The following is a 19,938-nucleotide window of genomic DNA, read 5'->3' on the forward strand; positions in this document are numbered from 1 at the left end:
TGTGTCCCAGTTTTTCCTCGAGGAGGTTTGAGCCTATGTGCTTTAGGATCACACGGGTGTCACCGTGGAAGGGGGGTCTGATGTAATACATTAAATGATTGCAAAAGCACTGAGTGGCACTTAAAACAGTGAGAAATCCTAAGGGCTTCCAGGATAGCTTGGATTTAGGCATCAGCGCTGCCTGCCCAGTTTGGGTGTTAATGGACCTGGGTCAGAGCCATTCATCCAAACCCCTGGAGTTGTGGCTGAGGTGGGGCCATACCTCCTATTGTGCTGCAGCTGAAAGAAGGAATCAGTCACAAAAGCTCCAGGAATCTGGCCAAAATCACACTGCCTGTTGGTGTCAACCCAAAAGAGGCATTTTTGGATGCCCAGGATTCTCTGGAGAGCCCAGTATTTATTGGCAATGCACATCACTCCGTGATCATGGGTAACTGGAGCGGGAGGTGAGTTCAGGGACGATCTGCTTGTTCTGGACGTTTCTGGCAGATTTTGAATGCATACTTTTCTGAAACCTATCATTTGAACATGGGGTTTTTATGTTCAGCTGTTAAAAATAGAAAGCTGCCATTTAATAAAATCCGTGCTGTGCATTGGATTCCTTTTGCTCGCTGCTGGATGAGAGGAATTCAGCTGTGTCCCTCTGTCTTATCAGTAAGAACTCGCTGTACTGTGTCAGAAACCCAAACACCTGGAATAAAACCGTGTGATTGGAGGTGTTGTGATTTTCTTTGTGCTGTGGCCCCACGTGTCACATATCATAGATCTATTTTAGTAAAAGTCTGGTGTACAGGGCAGGCTGGAATCCACTCTTTGATTTGCTGCTTCCTTGTGTTGTGGTAGGACAAGGCTCCAGGGAGACCTTAGAGCCCCTTCAAGAGCCTGAAGAGGCTTTGGGAGAGCTGTAGAGGGTCTTGGGACAGCACATGAAGGGACAAGACAAGGGAGAATGGCTTCCCACTGCCATGAAGATGTTCTCCAGGAAGCTCCCACTGGTGTTGGGAAGTTTGGGTGCAGCCACGCTGCTTTAAGATGAACCAAGCTTTAGTGGTTGTTAGAGATCATGTGGATCAAGGTGTCTGCCTTAACCTGCCTGGAAAAGTGAAGGTCCATGGAGATATTTGGCAGTGGAGACAGTGTGCCCACATATCCTGGTTGAGCTGGAGGACACCAGTTTGTCACATGCATAAAAATCTCTGCTGCTACCCAAATAAATGTGTGGATTAAACTGTCACGATGTATGAACTGGAGTCAAGCTTAAAACCTTTAGTGCTTTAAGGAAATGTTTTGGTTGTGGATATATTAAACAAATTGCTTATTGAATCAAGCTATATCTTAAAAATAAGAAACCCAACCTGTTTTTCTTGCAGCTGCTGCTGCTCCCCTGAAAATCACTGCAATGTTCTGACATTTTTTTAAGAGCTCTTGGTTTTCTCATCTCTTCACAGGCAACAATTGGCATTGACTTCTTATCGAAAACCATGTACTTGGAGGATCGAACAGTGAGTAAGATTTTGTTGCTTTTCTCTGTGAGCAGTAGGAATGAGGACCAGCATCTGGTTTTGTGCAGCCCACACTTGTGAGATCACTGGGAAGCACAGGCTGAGCCTTCATCTCCCAGCTGCTTCCAGGCTGACAAGTGCTGTGGAGACACGCTAATGGGGATGGGAAATCATAATTTGGTTAATGTGTGCAGTTTGGGAGTGGCACAAGGTGCTTTAGTGTCATCCTCTGTGCAGAAGGAGATGGTACAGATGATTTGAGGGGTGAATGATGGTGGGAATCTGGAGAAAGGGGCATTGTGCTTAACCCCTTTTGATGCCACAAGACAGGAAGGCAAAATACAAATTGCCAGATGTGGCCAGTTAATAGCTGGCTCCATCTTCTTAATACTCCTTGTTTAAAATGAAGGTGGCCTCTGATGAGTTCACAAATGAGACTAGTTTCCTTGCTTGGTGCAGTTTTAGCTCATCAAGTGAAATCACTCCTCTGTGCAAGCAAAGCTGTGGTTTCAAATGAGCTCAGATTCTTAATTAAGAAATTCAGCCTCAGTCGAGCTATTTGCAGAAACAGAACTGCAGTGCTGCAGAAGCTTGTGGTACTGGATAAACTCCCAATAAATAGGATTGGATAAACCCCCAATAAATGGGATTGCATGGAGAGTGCTTGAGGGATGAGATGTGCTTTCCATGGCCAGACTGGCTCTTGCACACCTTGCCATACACATTGCTTTTAGTGTGTTTTGCCTTTTCTTCCAGAACCTTGCTGGTAAGAGCCATTCAGCCTGTCTGTGCCTGTTACTTTGCAGTTTAGAGTTAAGACGAGCATTTTATTCTCGGAAAACTGACATGAGTAGCTTTCCCAGCTTTTCCACCAGTAACCATCCTTCATGCTGCTGGAGGTTGCCTGTGGGGGTCCTGAGGAAGGAGAGCAGAGCATGAAACTCTCGTGTAGGGAGAACTGCAGGTGAACATTTCACGGAATCACTGAGGCTGGAAGAGCCCTCCAAGAACAAGTCCAACCATTCCCCAGCCCTGCCAAGGCTACCACTAACCCCAAGTGCCACATCCACACACGTCTGAACGCTTCCAGGGATGGTGATTCCCTCACTTCAGCCGTAGCTTTCTTGTTGGTCCTCTCAGTTTGGAAGCTGAGCCGTTCCACTCCTCCCTTTTTGGAAGGGCAGCATTTTTTGGGAAGCTGCACTCCCCCCAGTCTGGCTCTTATTATCCCTCGGGAGAGATTGTAAGGAGACAGTGTCCTGCTCCTCCCAGTCCCCAGGCACCTCCTGCATGAGTTTATCCTTTTTATTTAGCTTTTTTTGGAAAAAAAAAAAAAAGTAAAACATTTCTTTACTCTTTTATTTTTAGTGGCAGTTTGGCTTTTTTAATTTTCTCCCACCCACAGATCAGGTTGCAGCTGTGGGATACTGCGGGTCAGGAACGTTTCCGTAGCCTCATTCCCAGTTACATCCGTGACTCTGCTGCTGCTGTAGTAGTTTACGATATCACAAGTAGGTATTTTGCACTGGGTTTGACCTTTTTTCTTATTTTTCTTGCTTGTTTGACTGATTTTGTTAGGTACGGTTGCAATTATGGGACACAGCAGGTCAAGAGCGGTTCAGGAGCTTGATTCCTAGCTACATTCGTGACTCCACTGTTGCAGTTGTTGTTTATGATATCACAAGTGAGTGGGGGGAATTCTGCATTTCTAATACTCTGCCCTTCTCATCCTCTAGCTTAGCTTTGCATGCCCTCTCACGTCATCTGCTTGGGCTTCATCCTGGCATGACAAAAACGTGGTTCCTTTGCTTGTGTCACACAAGCCCCGTGGTTGCTGCTGTTGTAATGTATAAACCGTCTCACAAATTCCATTTTAACCCCGCCCTATCCCGTTTTCTTCAGTCCTCCGGTCCTGCCTGCTCTTGTTGCACTCTTCCATCCGCCTTTTGGTCATAACATCACCTGTGCCTTTTGGTCTTCGTGTCCGTGGGTATCTGACCTCTCAAACCGGAGACTTTTGTAGCTTGCTCCACTTCATTCACCCTCCCCCACCAAACGAAATCTGGGCACGGGCTGGCGGGGAGAACGCATTAACATCACATTTTCCTTGGAATCAGCCACTCTCATGTGCTGCAAGATGTAAAACTCACCACTAAGCCCTTGCCCTTTAACAATTGCTCTTTCATTTCTTACTAAGGTATGTACATTTTTGTCTACTAAAATATTAGTGCTTCTTCAGCCCTGCTCCTTCTGTTCCTCCCCTCAGTCCAGACACCCTTTAACGTACCAGTTCCTGCATTGACAAAGAGCAGAAATTCTATTTTAGGGGAACTAAACCTTTGGACAACTTCAGTTCTAAGCCAGAACTGACTGAGAACAATGGCCTAATTCTACACAAATGCATAAGTTCTCATCCTTTGATTTATAAATACTAGAATATTACAGCCAAGAATAGGGGCTTTACCTAGAAAAGCTCTAGTTGTTAAAAATGGCTCTTTCCTCTGAGCTAAAATTACAGGTTAGCTGTGAACTCTGAATTTTTTCCTGACCCAGCAAATTCAATATTGCCAGGCAGTAAAGAGAATTAAGACTGGCAAGTGATCAAGTCTTGGCTGTCTAGCATGCAATATATTACTTTGCAGTAGAAGCCATTAAAAAAAATCAATACTTTTCAAGAACTGCTGCAGAGGGCCCCCCTTTTTTAAGTACTGGAACTACTTTGGCTGCTCAGATGCTCTTTGTGTCACTAACTGGCAAATGCCGAGCTCTGTGGCAGCTTCCCTCCGACTCCTTTTTCCCTGTGGGATGCAACGTCTCAAGCACCATACAGTCTGGAATCCTTACCTTGCAGTTTTTAAGGATGTAGCATTAAGTGCCTGTGAAGAGGTTAAATTTCTGCTTCTGGTTTTATGCGAAGGTTTAGAAATTGTTTTGAAGGCAAGCGTTCAGTGCCATGGGAGTTGCTGCTGCGTTGTACAACCCTGGGATTCCCTAGAGAAAATAAAAAGTGATTGATTCAGGTGCACAAAATGCAAGGCTGGGATTGAGGATTTTGAGAACTGTAGGAACCTCTGTAGGTGCACAAGCCATGAGCAGTGTGGAGTGCAAAAATTAATCCCCACTCCCTATAGAAAACACTTCATGTTGAACTAAAAAAATAAGGAACTGAAACACAGTGATAAGGCTTTTCATTTTAGGTGCTGTCAAAAACAAATTATAGATGGAGTCAGTTCTCTCTGTGGCTCTGAACCCCCTGTAATGAAGCACTTGCCCATCTGAAATCAGTGCCAGAGCTTCTGTGTCTTTTAGTGGGGAGATTCAGGGCTTCACTCGCTGATTCTTCATCACCCTCTTCCGCCGACTCCACAGAATGTGAAGCTTTTCTTTCCAAGTCCAGATGTATTTCCTGGTGAGCTGTGAGGGGCACCTGCAGTGATAACCCTCTCCACTGTTCTCTGATAGATGTAAACTCCTTCCAGCAAACCACAAAGTGGATCGATGATGTCAGAACGGAACGGGGCAGCGATGTCATCATCATGCTGGTGGGAAATAAAACAGATCTAGCAGATAAGAGGTATGGAGGAATAACCCAGCTTTCAAATGCTTTTCTTACTCTGCTGCTGTTTGCTCTTATTTTAAGGAGTATATTTAAATGTACCTTTTTCTTTCTGGAGATGGCTGTGACTAGGCAAATCCCAAATTTAAACCCTCTTTCTTTTGGCTAAGCCAAATTTCCATCACAGTGCCGTGAATGAGTTGAAAAGCCATCACCAACTCGTACAGATGTCAAGAGAGAAGGGATTGTTGACTACAGCCCACACCAGTGAATGAATAAACTGTTTACAAACATTTGTTCTTAAAAAATGTTCTGCTTAATGGGCGGAATACATATCCAGGGAGAAACGGGACAGAATTCTTCCCATATGAGATGGTTACACTTGGACCTTTGTTAACAGTTTGGTTTTTGATGATTATTTTTGAACTGTGATTGCTGATTGTTCAGACATAAAAGCACAGCTTCCTGGGCAGGGGTTTGGGGGTGAACACTTGGCTGTTCTGCTGGAAAGCTGAGTTCTGCTCTGGTAGCCAGGTGTGCCATGGAAGTGAGGTGGTGATACCTGTCAACAGCTGTACATTCCATGCAGGAAAAAAACCCATCAAGTGCTTTCAGATAAAGCACTTAAAGGGTTTTTTTCAAGTGTAACAAATCTTAATTATTAAGGTATTTGTGCAAGTTTGGGTTTTTTTTTCCCCTAACTCTGTGTTTTCTTCCCCAGACAAGTGTCCATTGAGGAAGGAGAAAGGAAAGCCAAAGAGTTGAATGTAATGTTCATTGAAACTAGTGCAAAAGCAGGATACAATGTAAAACAGGTGAGTGGCTGCTGTTCACACACCCTTGTGGGAGGAACACCTTCCTGGATCTTGGGAAGCTTTGGTGAAGGGGGCCAGTGGGAATGGCAGTCCACACACAGCAGGCAACAGGTCAGAGCTGAATTGTTGGCTGAGGTTCTGAAGGATCTCTGACCTTGCATCACATGATTTGGGACTGCCTTCCCCTTAAATAACAGAGGAGCTGTGGAAGCAGAGTGTGAATCTGTGAGTGCAGAATCACACCTGCCTGGGTTTTTGGTAATCCAGATTTCCTGTTTAGCCTGAGAGTGGGACACAAAGTTGGGCAAACACAGGTCTGAGGTCTCTGTGATTCTGTTTCAGTGAATGAACAAACCAGTGAAGGAGGAGCGTGATGGCTTAAAATGCTTCCAGTGCACAGGGAGACAGAGCAACTGCTGTTCCCACTCTGTTGGAAGGCACTGGAAGTGCCAGCAAATGTTCCTGGACAGCCAGAGCTGTTTATTTCTAGTAGATGATGAGTTGCTTTTCAATTGGGGAAAGCAGTGAAAGGTCTTTTGAACTGATGGGACTGCAGAAAAATGAGGACTGATGTCCTGAGATGAGCTGTGGTTCTTTAAATTCAGACCTGGAGAAGACATAAATTCATGGGTGTCTCCACAGAGCGAACACACGTGTGGAATGCTGTGTTCAGTTCCATGTCCTCCAGGAATAGAAGGACTTGCTGGAGAGAGTCCAGAGGAGGCTCCGGAGCTGCTCCAGGGCTGGAGCCCCTCTGCTCTGGAGCCAAGCTTGGAGAGCTGGGGATGCTCACCTGGAGAGGAGAAGGCTCCAGGGAGAGCTCAGAGCCCCTGCCAGGGCCTGAAGGGGCTCCAGGAGAGCTGGAGAGGGACTGGGAACGGGGGATGGAGAGACAGGACAGGGGCCAAAGGCTTCCCACTGCCAGAGGGCAGGGATGGATGGGATATTGGGAAGGAATTGTTCCCTGGGAGGTTGGGGATGCCCTGGCACAGGGTGCCCAGAGCAGCTGTGGCTGCCCCTGGATCCCTGGCAGTGTCTGAGGCCAGGCTGGACGAGGCTTGGAGCAGCCTGGGACAGTGGAAGGTGTCCTTGCCCATGGGTGGGAGTGGCACTGGGTGATCTTTAAGGTCCCTTCCCACCCAAACCATCAGGGATTCTATGTGTGTGTTTGACATTCCATGTATATTTTATACATCTAGTCGTGCACATGGTTTCTATGCAGAAGGGTACCAGGAGTAATAAAATAGGATTATAAACTACTTCATGTTCTAGGCAGGACTAAAGAGTCTGTTATTAAAATGTCCCTTGACTTTATCTCTAAGTAGCAAAATGATTCCCTGTATAATGGGATAATTACAGCAGTGTTAACTCAGAGCTGCTTCACTGCATCACCCACCATGGACATGTTGGCTTCCAGGGTCCCCCAATTATCCTGCCACAACAGAGGCTGCCTTGTAATTAAGGTTTGGATTCTGTGCTGCAGTCCTTAATGAGTGCTCAGACCTGGGGGTGTGCACTGAAAGCAGTTGCCTCACTGAGAGGAGTGGTGACGATGATGGTGGAGCTCTACAGTCTCTCTTTCCTTGAGGGAGTTTCTGTGCCCTGCCACATTTCCAGACGTTCTGTAGCCAAGCCTGTGGCTTTCAAGGCCAGCTGGAACCCTGAGGATCTGATGATGTGTAAAGACATGAGTGGCTATTCAAAAAGAATTAAAAATGGATTTTTCTTACAAGTTTTGATCCATGTGTTGCAGGCATGGAGTGGGACGCTCAAGGATTTCAAAGCTATTCTGTATTCTAGAATATTTGTAACTCTCATTTTTATTAGTTTAATAAGTAGCTGTTTAAGCAATTATTAAAGGATAAGACTTTTAATACCACACTTATATAGTGCCCTGTTTTCTTGCAGCTTCTCTATTAAATTGTGTGAATTTATTTTAGTGACTTAGCAGTAAATTCTCTCCCAGTGAAATGGGAAAGTACAACTGCAGAATGGATCCCCTTCCCATAACCTGTGTAAAGTCCTTAATAAGCTGAATGCAAATTCGACCTTCCCCTAACAGGTAACTTCTCTCCACAATATATTCTGATCCTGCAGAACAATCACTGCCTAAGTTAATTTCCTACAGAATTTCATCCAGAAGCAGCAGAATTTCTTGTCCTGCTTGGGGAGGGAATGGCTGTGACTTTTCCAGTTGCTCCTCATCAGTGGGAATCCAGGGGACTTCTGTCCTTGGGTGCTGCCTTTAGCTTCTGGTTCATCCTTTTCTGCTGGAAGGCAGCACGGATAGGGAAGGTCACTGCCTCCAGCTCCCTGCAGATCCAGAGGGCTTGGCTTTGTGCTGGGACCCCAGTAGGTGAGATGCCCTGCATTTCCAACAGCAGCTGTTCCAGTGCCAGGATCTTCTACCAGTGAAGAAGCAGAGGGGACTGTGCTGCTGCCTGGCTTTTCCTGCCCTTCCCTGTATCAGGAAAGGGGAGGGCTCTGAGGATGTCTCCTCAGTGCTGGGTCCTGTTAGATCTGTTACTGCAGAGCTGTTTGCAGTCCCCTTCACACCTAGTGTTCCTTCTGGCTTTGGACAGGGGCTATTGGAGAAAAAATGAGTGGATATTAAGGAAGAAAAGTGGTGGTAGTGTTATTGCAGGCTTAAACTGATGCAGCAGAGGGGAAGAGATTAGCTTTTGGATCCTGCAAAGACTGATTGCCAGGGGAGCCATAAGCTGGAGAAGAGAAGTAGATAACTTCCTCCTTTTAATGCAGAGAACTGTAGTCTCTGATTCATTCTGTCAGCCCTGAATAAGCTTTAAAAGACTTTGCAATTCCTGCTCTGTCTCGGCAGTCTGTATTTCAGGGAATCTTATTGTTAGTCCGTGGATTTCATGCCCAGAATATGTCAGGGTTCATTTTGCTGTCTTGTAGAAAGAGAGGGGAGGGAGAGCCCTTGAATTCCTCCCTCCACCAGTACCTGGCACACTCCACGCTGGCCCTGGAAGAGCCAGGGGATGAATGTGGTCCTTGGCAGAAGAACTTTCTCACGGCAGCAGCTCTCTGAGCACAGCCCCTCTGTGACCCTGTTCTCACAGAGCCGGGCCCTTTCTGCTGTCTTCTGATTCTTTTCCATCTGATTATCCTCAGAGTTGCATAGAATGAGAATTAGGGAAAGATTTGTGTTTGCCTTGCCTTGGGGAACAGGTTTCTTGCCTGGCTTTTCCATCTGGACAGTGATCCTCCTGTCCTTTCCATATTGCTGCTGGAGCGTGGCTGGAAACTGGCTTATGCCTGCAGTCCTTTGTGACCCTGATCTGTTGGGATTCATTGGCTGGAGTAGCAGAAAAGCCACAGTTTGGCAGATGACTTGAAACTGATGGTGAGAGAAGAGGCTTTTTTCCAGAGTTTCTATCAGGAAGCAGATTGCAGAGTTGAACGCCGAAAGAGAGTTTGGGTGGCTTTTAGTCTTTCAGCTGCTGCATTTAACTCCTGCGTTGGAAAAAAGTCCTGGATGCTCATCAATACTTGTGTTTTTATACCCACACAAACATTTAAACATGTACATGTGTGTACAGACACACACTGGCTCGGGGCTGACAGCACCAGGAAGCTCGGAGGGCCCTGTGGGAAGGCTGCTTTCCAACCATCAGGAAATTTCCCTAATTGGATTTATTCACATATGCTGGCGCTGATAAGCAGAAGGTTAATAAGAAATAGAGTTGATTTTTCTTAGTTGCCAAGTTCCTATTTTTAGGCCGATAATTTAGGGAAGAAATACTGCTAAAAGCATCATTTTATTCCCAGTCTTAATGTAAAGAAAGGATTACTGTATTTTAAACAGCCTTTCTGTCAGTAGTATGGTTTAAATGCAGAAATTCCAGTTGGTTCCATCAGCTGAGGATTTTTTAAAGACTCCTCACCCTTCCTCTGTGTGGGCATTCCTGCTCCTGGTTTAGGTAGAGTTTAGCATCTGGAATTCTGTTACTTCCTGATTGGCCTATGAGGATTTCCCTGAGGTTTTCAGGGAGGCTGGAAGGTCCAGGTTAATGGCAAAGTTTCGCAGAAACACACATGGGGGGGTGTACTAAGCTTTTTTACTTGGAAACTGTTGGCTGAAATTCGGGAGTTACGTCAAGTTGCGACTTCTCAGACCCCTGTCCTTGGCTCCCATTCCAGTGTGTGCCTGGATTCTTGCCAAGAAGGATCCCAGACAGACCTGGGGGCTTGCTCATGGTGAGCTTGGAGGGGGCTGTCCAGCGAAAAAAGTCATCTTGATTTTCTCTCCAGCATCGTTGGCACGCTGGGAGCCCAAGTGGGGAAAGCCCTTGGGCAGGGCTGGTCGGGTACCCCCATTCCTGATGTAAACAGGCCGGCAGTGCCTCGGCTGGGTTTTCTGCTGTGGAAAGTGGGTCACTGGGAATAAGTGCTTTAGCTTTGTGTCATTTGAGGAGAGGCAGGAAAACGTGCAGTAATGGAACACGCCAGGCCTGACGTCAGAGCCGCGCCACGCGATCCGGGACTCCCGCGCGCGCGGCTCCGGGGACGCGGTGGGAACACGTGATGGATGGAGGGCATCCTGTGCGGGGGGGACAGGCAGCTGAATTCAGGGCAGTTCTCCTGCATTAATAGTGGGCACATCTGAGGGGCTCTCACCCACAGGGCCGAGGAAAAGCTGCATGGTGGGAATTACGAGTCTGAGCCTCAGGGGCAAAGGTAGGGAATGCAGGAGAGGGGATCGGTCCCATTCCATCTCGCCTCCTTCGAGCGGAGTGAAACCGTGAGGAGAGTTTGGAGCTCAGACCTTGCTGAGGTAGTATTCAGGGCTTTGGATGCATTTGTTCTGTGCCTTATGCCCTGATTGTGGAAGTAGGATAACCATGGAGTGGGCACCAAAAGATGAAGATAAAGGTTTGGATGCGTTCCTTTGTTTCATAGGAGCCTGAGCCACAGATATGTGATGCTTGGAAGAAATCCTTTCTATACCTCCCATTTTCTGACACTCTTCCAAAATCTAATTCCCACCTGCCATGGGGAGGTTGTTGGGGTGCGTGGACATCCGTGGCAGGTGTGAGGTGAAATGCCGGATCCCACCCATCCTATTTGCAGAGAAGGTGCAGGAGGTTTGCTGCTCGCAGCTGTCTGATCTCCACAAGCAAGTGCTGTGCTTTGCCCTTTTCTAGGAATAAAGGTTATATTTGGTGTCAGGATTTTGGGGCTGAGCAGTGTAAATAGTGCTGGGGGATGTGTTGAATCATTGTTTGAACTGTCTCAGCCAGGGGCAGCCGTTGTTTTCATCTCTTCCCTGTGTGGTTCTTTGCAGCTTTTCCGACGCGTGGCAGCTGCCTTGCCTGGGATGGAAAGCACACAAGACAAAAGTAGAGAAGACAGTATCCTTTCTGTGCCTGTGCCAGGCGTTCCCCTGGACGAGGAAAATCTGCTGCAGCCCTCGCTCAGCTCATGGACATCCCAAAAAGAGGGGGAATAGGGGCAAGTAACCTTCGAGCTGAGGAAGGAGGATTGGTGGGTTGGAAGGCTGGGAGCAGGGGTGTTGAGGGTGGAGGCAGCAGGGGAAGGAATGGTGATCCAAAAGGATTCTTTGCTTGGTGCTTGAACGTGTGGAAGGTAGGAGAAAAGAGCTGCAAAGAGGTCGGAACAAAAACCGCTGTGGGTCTTGCGGATATGACTGACAGAATCCAAACGCAAACTGTCCTGGAAGGCCCTTTCTCTGACCCTCCTGCTCAAATCAAGGCTGACTCCCAAACTGAGCCAGTTTCTCCAGGTCACATTCAGGGAAACTTGGGAAATCTCCGAGGATGGAGATCCCGTAACCTCCCAGGGCAGCCTTTCACAGCCTGGACCCCAGGCAGCATCTCTGTGGTGGGGGGGAGACGACTCAACTGATGGGATCAGTCTCAGCCAAGGGAAAGCAGGTGGCATAAGGGATGGAAAAGACTTGAAAAGCAGGATGGCTACACTGGAATCACTGACCTGGCCAGGTGGGTGTGCTTGGAATAGCAGCTTTTCCGGGGTTGTTGGTTTTATTTGCAGCAAGGATCATGGAGCTGTAGAGGAGATATTGTGCCTTGGAGGAAGGAAGTCCCAGGAACTGTGGGAGTGGGACAAACCTGGCACTGAAATTCTGTCAGAGCATCTGATGCATGGGGAAAAGAAGGATTTGGGAAGCTGGGGATTGCAGCTGCTGAGGCACAAGCTTTGTGTGATAGGGACTTGAATGGTCATAAATATTTTGTTGTGCAGGTCCCCAAAAGGTTAATGAGCAGCAATCTTTATTAATGAGGAGGGGTAGAGTGCACAGGCAGGGGCTGTTGCCAGGCGCTTGATCACCAGTCTCTAAATGGGAGTGCATTTAGGGCACTGGGAATTGGGCTTCTTGCAGCCTGCAGATAGCAGGGATGGAAAGCATCCTCTCTCAGGCAGCTGCATTAGGATTAATGGGGGCACTTCTGCAAAACATGGGGGGTTCAAGGATCTTGACCCATTCATGCTCTGAGATGAAACTGGCCAGGCTCATGTCAAGCATCTCAAACACACTTCAAGCTTTAAATCAGCCAAATGGACCAAACATTGGAGATGAATTGCCTGTCATCTGTTTCCATTTCCATGTTTATTTTCTCCAAACCTCTTTTAAAAGCAACTTCAAGCCCCTAAAGAAAGAAGTTGGAAGTACAGCTGTGTGATCTCTTTGCCTGTGTGTTCTCTGATAAGGGCAAAGCTGGAGACTTGTGGTGAACAGCTCTGAGCTGGGGATTAGCACTCAGAGCTCCTCCTGGGAAAAGCTGGAGCTGTAGCATCCACTGGGAATTGGAGTGCTGCAGAGGGAGTCGCTTATCACAGGCAGGTTCTGAGCAGCCAGCTCTGCAGTGACCTTGTGGGACATCAGCTGGCACTGGAAGGGGGAATTCAGGCTGTCTGCTGGGGGGAGCAGAGAGGTTTGACTGAGCAAGGAAGTGGTTTGACAGAGCTCTGAGGCTGAGCAATGTGCAGTGGTGCCCGGGAGGTGGTGGAGCCCTACTCCCAGAGGGATTTAAAGCCCTGTGGATATGGCACTTGGGGACATGAGGTGCTGGTGGCCTTGGTAGTGCCAGGGGAGCAGGTGGGCTTGAAGATCTCAGTGGGCTCTTCCAACCTGAATGATTCTGTGCTTCTGCAGAAGTGGTGGTTAGACCCTTTGGTATATCCATGCATCTTTAATTCCCACAGCAAGACATCAGTGGTATTGCTGGGAAGAGGAGACTGCTTAGAGAGCAGCATTGGGATCTGACATTGTTTCTGCTGCAAATTTAATGTGCCAGTGCCAGGGCAGGAGGGGCAGGTGAGAAACCTTTGGTTTGGAGCTGGTCTTTCCGAGTATTTCAGTGGGAAACACTGAAAATGCCATTCAAAATCCTGCTCTTGGTAGGGAAACAGAGTTGGAGATCTGTTTGCCTTAACTTCCTCCTTCCAGTGATTGACATAAAACTGGAAAAGCCTCAAGAGCAGCCTGTCAGTGAAGGAGGCTGTTCCTGCTAATACCATGTGGCTTCCACCTTTCTCCAGAACATCACTGCTTTCCCTCCCTGTCCTCTTCATTGACTGCAGTGTGAATATTGGCTTGAACCTTCCCCTTTCCGTAATAACGTATCGCAGTTCATCATCGCTGGCTGTCTCGTGGAGATGATCTTTAGCTTCACAAGCACACCCCTCCCCACACACACACACACCAACAAAATGTCAGTGTCTTCATTATTTATAAGAAAAAAAGAAAAAAAAGCCAAAATATTCCACCGCATTCTAGGTATAACTTTAAAAAAAAACAACAAAAAAACAAAAACAAAAGAAAAAAAAGAATCCAAACAAAAAAATAGGTACAATTTCTTAATATTTGTTCCTTTTTTAATATGTTATGATCTTGCACTTTGAAATGATGGCAACTGAGTAAGTTTGGAATTGGATCTAGACGAGATGTATGTGCAGAAGGTGGCTTGCAAATCTGACCCATTGGATTTCTCTCAGAAACTGGGAACGTGTAGACAGCAGGCGGAATCACGGTGGGAGGTGGCAGATGCCGAGGGTTAAACGCTTATCCTTGATAATTAAACACAAATTAACCCTAAGCTCTTGATTGCATTGAGCAGAGCGAGTCTGCCTGGTGTCCAGGCCCAGGCTGGCCTTAGCAGGGGTTTGACACCCCCGGCTGCTGGAGCTGGGAATTCTGGCTGAGGCAGTGGGGATACATTTCCGAGGAAGCATCACTGGGAAACACAGATGGGCTCTTTGGGATGAGCGGCTTCTGGAGGATTTGGGGGGGAAGGAAAGGGTGGATCTGCATTAGCAAAACACTTGCAGGAAATGGGGAAATAATGTTTCGAGTGCAAAATGAGTTTTCAGAGCTTTTTTTTTTTTTTTTTCCTTTTTAAGTAGAACACCGATGAAGTGAATTATTACTGCCCAAGAGATGGGAACGTAAAGGTTCAGCTGTTTGGAGGAGAAAGCATTTTGCTTATTTGGTTTTTTTAGAGGAAATTTTGAAATCAGGACTGGCACTAAAACCTGCCAAAGCCGATTGAAACCTTGGGAATCTGGGAGAAAGAGGGAAGAGCAGCTGGCTGCCCCAGCAGAGGGGGAATGGCACCCACTTTTCCAGAGTGTGGGCGTAGGTTGGTGGGGAAGGGGTGTTTACTTTGATCCTACAGAATCCTAGTTGAGACATCTTAGATGGAAAGGGGGGGACTTGAGTAGGATGGAAACCAACTTCTGATTATGCAGATTTATGCCTTTATTTTTTAGCTCCTTTTTTTTTTTTTTTTTTTATGTTCAGTCTTCCAAGTTGGTTTAGTTTGGTTCTCTAGAGCTGTATAGTTCGGTTAAATAATTAGTAATTTAGTTTTCTATGGAATTAGTCTCACAATTAACCGTTTCTTCTTTGATATTTATTTCTTGGCTTTAATTTTTTTTTTACTCTCTTCAGTGCTGATTTTGTTTTCCTTTGGCTGAGGAATCTGTGTAGAGCTTTGCTGATGTTGCGAGATGTAGCTACCCGAGAAACACGGAATGGAACACACTAGAAGTGCACCCTTTTAATCTTTACTAGTCATTGTGAAGTTGCTGTGTAAGTTAATAAACACAATTGTAAATACATTGTTTGCTGGGCGACTCTGGCCAAGTTACAGTGCAGGAAGGAATTCTCGAGTCTGTGTTGCGATTGCGAATTAAATGGACAATTGCAAGGGAATATTCAGGCTCCTCCTTGGTTCTCTTCTCTTCTGCCCCTCTCTCTACCATCTAAAATAACCACCTGGGGGAGAGGAAGGGAATCGTCCTCACCACCACTTTCCCCAGGAACCGGGCATAAAAGAGTTGGAATTCTTCATTCCTGAGGTGAATGCCAGGCTCATGCCCCGCCCTGGGTTTCTAGCAACTCTGCACAACAATAACTTAAAGGCAGAACGAGATGTAAAAGTGCTTTTCTAATGCAATATTAAAGGCGAATTTTTTTGACGTGGCATGTCTTGAAATAAACATCAATGATATGTGACAAAGGATCATTCTTTATTTAAAAGAAACTCTCTGGGGGAAGGAAACCTGGCTGCTTTTCCTTTGTTGTACCGTTCTTAACCGTGTTGAAATGCTTCATCCTGCTGCTTCTTCCTTTGCTTTGGTTTGTTTTTTTCTCCTTTGGTTCTCCGTGCAGCTTCTGTTGGTCCTCATTTGGCTGTTCCCCACAAGCACATCCTTTCTTTTGCTTGCTTCTGATAGAACCAGCCCCCTCTGCTTCCCACAGTCCCAAGCTTTAAGCGCTGCATTTAAGGAGCTGGCTTAGCCCATAGGGGCTGTGATGGACCAGCAGCCTGGATGCTTTTCCTAGAAGACCTGAGAGCAGGTTTGTCCAGAACTCGCTGGAAACAAAGGTGTGGAGAGCAGCGTTCCCACAGCTCCGTGTTGAGCACGGCCGGGGGCTGCAGCAGCACGGACGAGGCCCCTGGGGCTGCTCAGCACAGCCAGGTACGTTCAGTGCATGTCCTTGCTGATAGCCTGGGCTTAACGTGACCACAGGGCTCACTCCAGTTCTCCAGAGAAAACACGCTTCCAAGGTGAGCACAGGAGCAACGTGGGCTTTATATTAATTTTTTTTTGTTATTATTTTGTTTTTGCACCATACGTCTGTCAGGTTTTAGATTTTCATTTTCTTATTACTCCACGGATGTGGCCAGTGGAACCATGGGAAAACATGTTTTTAATGCTGATTTTTCTGCGATTTTTTTGAGTGATGGTCTCAGCTCTGTTTCTTTTCTCCTCCCTGCTCTGGCTTGCTCGTTGTACAGTACATCATGCAGCTATTCCATGCCTCACGTTTTGTCTTGATAAAAGTAGTTGAAGAAATTGTGTAAGGGGAAAAAAAGGTTCCTTTTCTTCATGTTGGAATGTCACTGGTACTCAGCTCTGTTTGATGATATGAACCAACCAGAACAAGAGAACAAATCCTTAGTGCTTGAACTAAATAAATACCTGTCTCATTGGAAAGCTCTGGGTCTCTTCTCTCAGCACGTGCAGCGCAGCGCAGGCGGGAGGCGCAGCTCCTCGCGGGGGGCTGAAGTGCTGCAGGAGGCTTTCGTGAGGGCAGGAAGGGTTTTGGGGGGTTGTGTTTCAGAGGGGTGGTGCTGGAGGGCTGTGTTTGCTGTTGCTGCGGTGTCTCTGCGATTGTTTCCAGCGCTCGGCCTGTGCCGGCCGCAGCTGTGCCTTTCCGCTCCTTTCCCGCTCCTTGCATCCAGCTGCTTCCTCTGCTCCCTTCCCAAAGGCACCTTGGGCGGCCTCACCACTGCCTCAGCTTCCCTGGGACATGGGTGCAGCAAGCCCAGCTTCCCTGAGGAGAATCCTCCTTAAGCCTCCTCCTTGCTGGAGACGGCAGCCGGGTCTGCGGGGCCGCGGAGGTGAGTAACAGATGCTCTTTGGTGAGTTACCCTTTGCTTTCCTGAAGGAGAGAATCGTGGAATCGCAGCATGGTTGCGTTGGAAGGGACCTTTAAAACCATCCAGTGCCACCCACTGCCAAGGGCAGGGACACCTTCCATCAGTCCAGGTTCCTCCCAGCCCCATCCAACCTGGTCAGTAGAGAAGGGGAATTACCTGGGTTTGGTGTGTGCCCAAACCCTGGTCTCTTGGTCAAACTCTTCCCTGTGAAAAGGACTGTGAATAAATGGAACGTAGTGGTGCAGATGTGCTGGAATTAGAGATGTGGGAACAGTCCTGCGGGGGGGACAAGTTCCTGGAGAAGGTTTTTGTCACTGGGGGGAGCTTCTGTTCCTTGTAGCTGGCACATGCAGGTGCTGCCCTGGCTGGGAGCCTCTGGAAACACCACATTCACCTCGATTCCTCCTGGCTGCTGCCGTGGGAAGCCTTGGCACTCCCAGTTCCCAACTTCACTCTGCTGGAGGGGGTCTGGGTTAAACTGCAGAGATGGGGGCTGCCATGGAGCAGGTAATGGGTGGGGGTCCCTGGCCACTTGCTCATGGCTGCAGTAGGTCGAGCTCCCTCTCCCAGCCTGGCTCCAAAATCCAGGAGGGAGTGTCTGGCTCGGCTTGGAGGGTGCTGATGGCTTCTTTGCTCGCTGGTGGGATCGGCCCTGATTTTTCCAGGCTGGAGGAGCTGCAGCATCCACCTGGCAGCCTCTGCAGAGCTGCTGCAGCAGCCGAGCTGTCTCCTCACTGCAGTTCTGCTTCCAGCACCCGAATCCTCAGCAATCCAAAGTGCAAGGACTCTCCCTACCTGCTGCAGCAGCACCTTTTTCCATGCTGGGCATGTCCCAGCCCCGAAGGAAGATAAATGGGGTGGGCAGGCTGCGGCACGGAGTTCCCGCAGTCAGGGAGGCAGCTGCAAACACCCGGACCTCGGAGCAGCCTCTCCCTCCCATCTGCGCTGCCTCCTCCTCCTCTGCTGCTCTCTCGCTGCCTGAGCCGGCCTTTCCAGGCTTGCCGGGCTTGGGGTTTCACCAGTGGAAATGTTTTTCACCAATTTAAGGGATTTCTCATCAATCGGCAAGAATTCTGATTTGATTTTCCCCCTCTTTAACCATTTTCCCCTTCCCCACCCTGGTCTGAGCGCATGGTGAAGTCCAACGTGGCTTTTCATAAAATATTTAGAATCCTCTTGTAGGAGCAGAATGGAACTGGCTGCCCAGATCGATGCTGGAAAGGCTGGGCTTGGACGTGTTCGGAATTAAACGCCTGTGGAATTGCAGCTCTGCCCTTCCTGGGAGGATCAGGGGTAGGGAAGGGCTGGAGGCAGCTGGGTGATGATGCTCCTGCTGCCCCACTGGGTTGGGAGGGAGGGCTGCTGTTTCCAAATGGAATTTTCCAGGCTTGCCACCTGTTTCCGAGGGTTTGGGTATAAATTAGAGGCATTTTGAGTGCTCGCTGTCAGCCACCCGGAGAGCACGTCTGGAACAAGGATGTTATTAAAAGCTTGATTAAAGTTATTGCTAATTAAAGAGCTGAAGTGTCTCTCCCACAGCCAGTGGATTCTCAGATACAGGGCAGGGAAGGGAGAAGATGGGATTTATCGGTGCTCCCAGCACTGGTGGTTTGGCACTGACCTTTTTCTCCCAGTTTGGGAAGGGGGGCTGTATGGAAATTGGAGCTTTGATCCTGACATTTCCTGAGCTGCTTGATTTCCAGACGAGTGGTTTTGGATCACAGCGAGGGTCACGTGGCCCCCAGCTGATTCCTGTGCCATGGGATACTGTGGGATTCATTTTCCAGGATATTGTGGGATTCATTTCCCATTGTGGGCATGATGGGCATTAATGGCTTGTGCCCGCTCCTTACTGTGGATCCCTTTTTTCCGAGGGGTTTTGGAGTTGTTCTGAGCTTTGCTCTTTGTTTGGAGCTTCAGCAGCTCTCCCTGCTGGGAGAGAGGAGTGCTGCGAGTGTAGGCTGGAGCTGAGAATGGAGCAGGTCAGCCCTGATCCGTGTCCCTCAGCACCCCTTGTCCTTCTGGTCCTACCCAGCGGCACCACAAGCTCCTGGGAAGCCCCTCCTGAGTGGAGCAGACCAAGCCAAGTGCTTTTGTGGGCTGGGATTCTACTCTGTGCTTTCAAAATTATTTATATGCTATTTAATTGCTCCTTCATTTAGCTCCCTAGTGCAGGGACTGCCTGCCACCAGCTGTTCCCACCAGCAGTGTGAAGACCCCAGGAATTGCTGCTGGTCCAGCACTGTCCTCGCCTGGATTGCTCCGTGGATCTCTGGGAGACCAGCGCAGCAGGAGAGAAGCAGGAACAGTTTTGGGATGTTCAGGTACTGCAGGAATGAGGAGCATGTGTGCCTAAGCTCGGAAAAAGGAGCTTTTGCAGGTCAGCAGCTGGACATGGCATGGGCAGTTTTTAGGTCACGCTGCTATTGGTAACAAGTTTCCGGCTCTTTCCATCTCCCAGTATGTCTCACCTGGGATTATGGGTGAATCATAAAATGGATATTGGATTGGTAAATTAGATATTAGAGCAAAATTCTTCCCTGTGAGGATGGTGAGGTCCTGGCACAGTTTGCCCAGTAAAGCTTCCCAATATCCCATTCATCCCTGCCCTCTGGCAGTGGAAAGCCATTCCCTGTGGCCTGTCCCTCCATCCCTTGTTCCCAGTCCCTCTCCAGCTCTCCTGGAGCCCCTTCAGGCCCTGGCAGGGGCTCTGAGCTCTCCCTGGAGCTCCTCTCCAGGTGAGCATCCCCAGCTCTCCCAGCCTGGCTCCAGAGCAGAGGGGCTCCAGCCCTGGAGCAGCCCCCAGGGCCTTCTCTGGGACTTGCTCCAGCAAGTCCTTCTATTCCTGGCGGACAGAGAGCTGAACACTTCTCCAGCCCTTGGGAGCTGGGGTTTGTGCTGGAATTAACAGAGGGATGGAGGGGCTGAATTCCTGGCTGAGAAGCTGGGAGCCAGGCATGGCTCCTGCTTTGCACAGAACCAGGGACTCTGTTCAGCCACCTTGAAGCTAAAGCAGGGCTGGCAGTGCCTGACCCTGTGCTGGGCCCTTCCCAAGCAGAGATGCCTCATCCCATGGATTCGTGATGCAAAGGAAGGAGCTGCTCTGCCAG

General features: G+C 48.3%; 1 protein-coding gene across 2 annotated transcripts in view; it reads left to right on the plus strand.

The window, feature by feature from the left end:
- RAB6A (RAB6A, member RAS oncogene family) overlaps positions 1-15,400 on the plus strand; it is a 41,569-nt gene extending 26,169 nt beyond the window's left edge. Inside the window, exons 3-8 of one of the 2 annotated variants that reach the window (XM_040054732.2) lie at positions 1,449-1,502; positions 2,908-3,013; positions 4,965-5,076; positions 5,780-5,873; positions 11,182-11,248; positions 13,327-15,400. In XM_040054732.2, the coding sequence (XP_039910666.1) occupies positions 1,449-1,502; positions 2,908-3,013; positions 4,965-5,076; positions 5,780-5,873; positions 11,182-11,248; positions 13,327-13,391 (498 nt within the window). In that variant the 3' untranslated portion in view covers positions 13,392-15,400. Of the gene's footprint in view, positions 1-1,448; positions 1,503-2,907; positions 3,014-3,080; positions 3,187-4,964; positions 5,077-5,779; positions 5,874-11,181; positions 11,249-13,326 lie in introns of both variants that reach the window. The other variant, XM_040054731.2, reaches the window with a different exon arrangement.
- Positions 15,401-19,938: the final 4,538 nt, after the last annotated feature.

The sequence above is a fragment of the Hirundo rustica genome, chromosome 2, assembly GCF_015227805.2.
Source record: "Hirundo rustica isolate bHirRus1 chromosome 2, bHirRus1.pri.v3, whole genome shotgun sequence".
In the NCBI taxonomy this organism is placed as follows: Eukaryota; Metazoa; Chordata; class Aves; order Passeriformes; family Hirundinidae; genus Hirundo; species Hirundo rustica.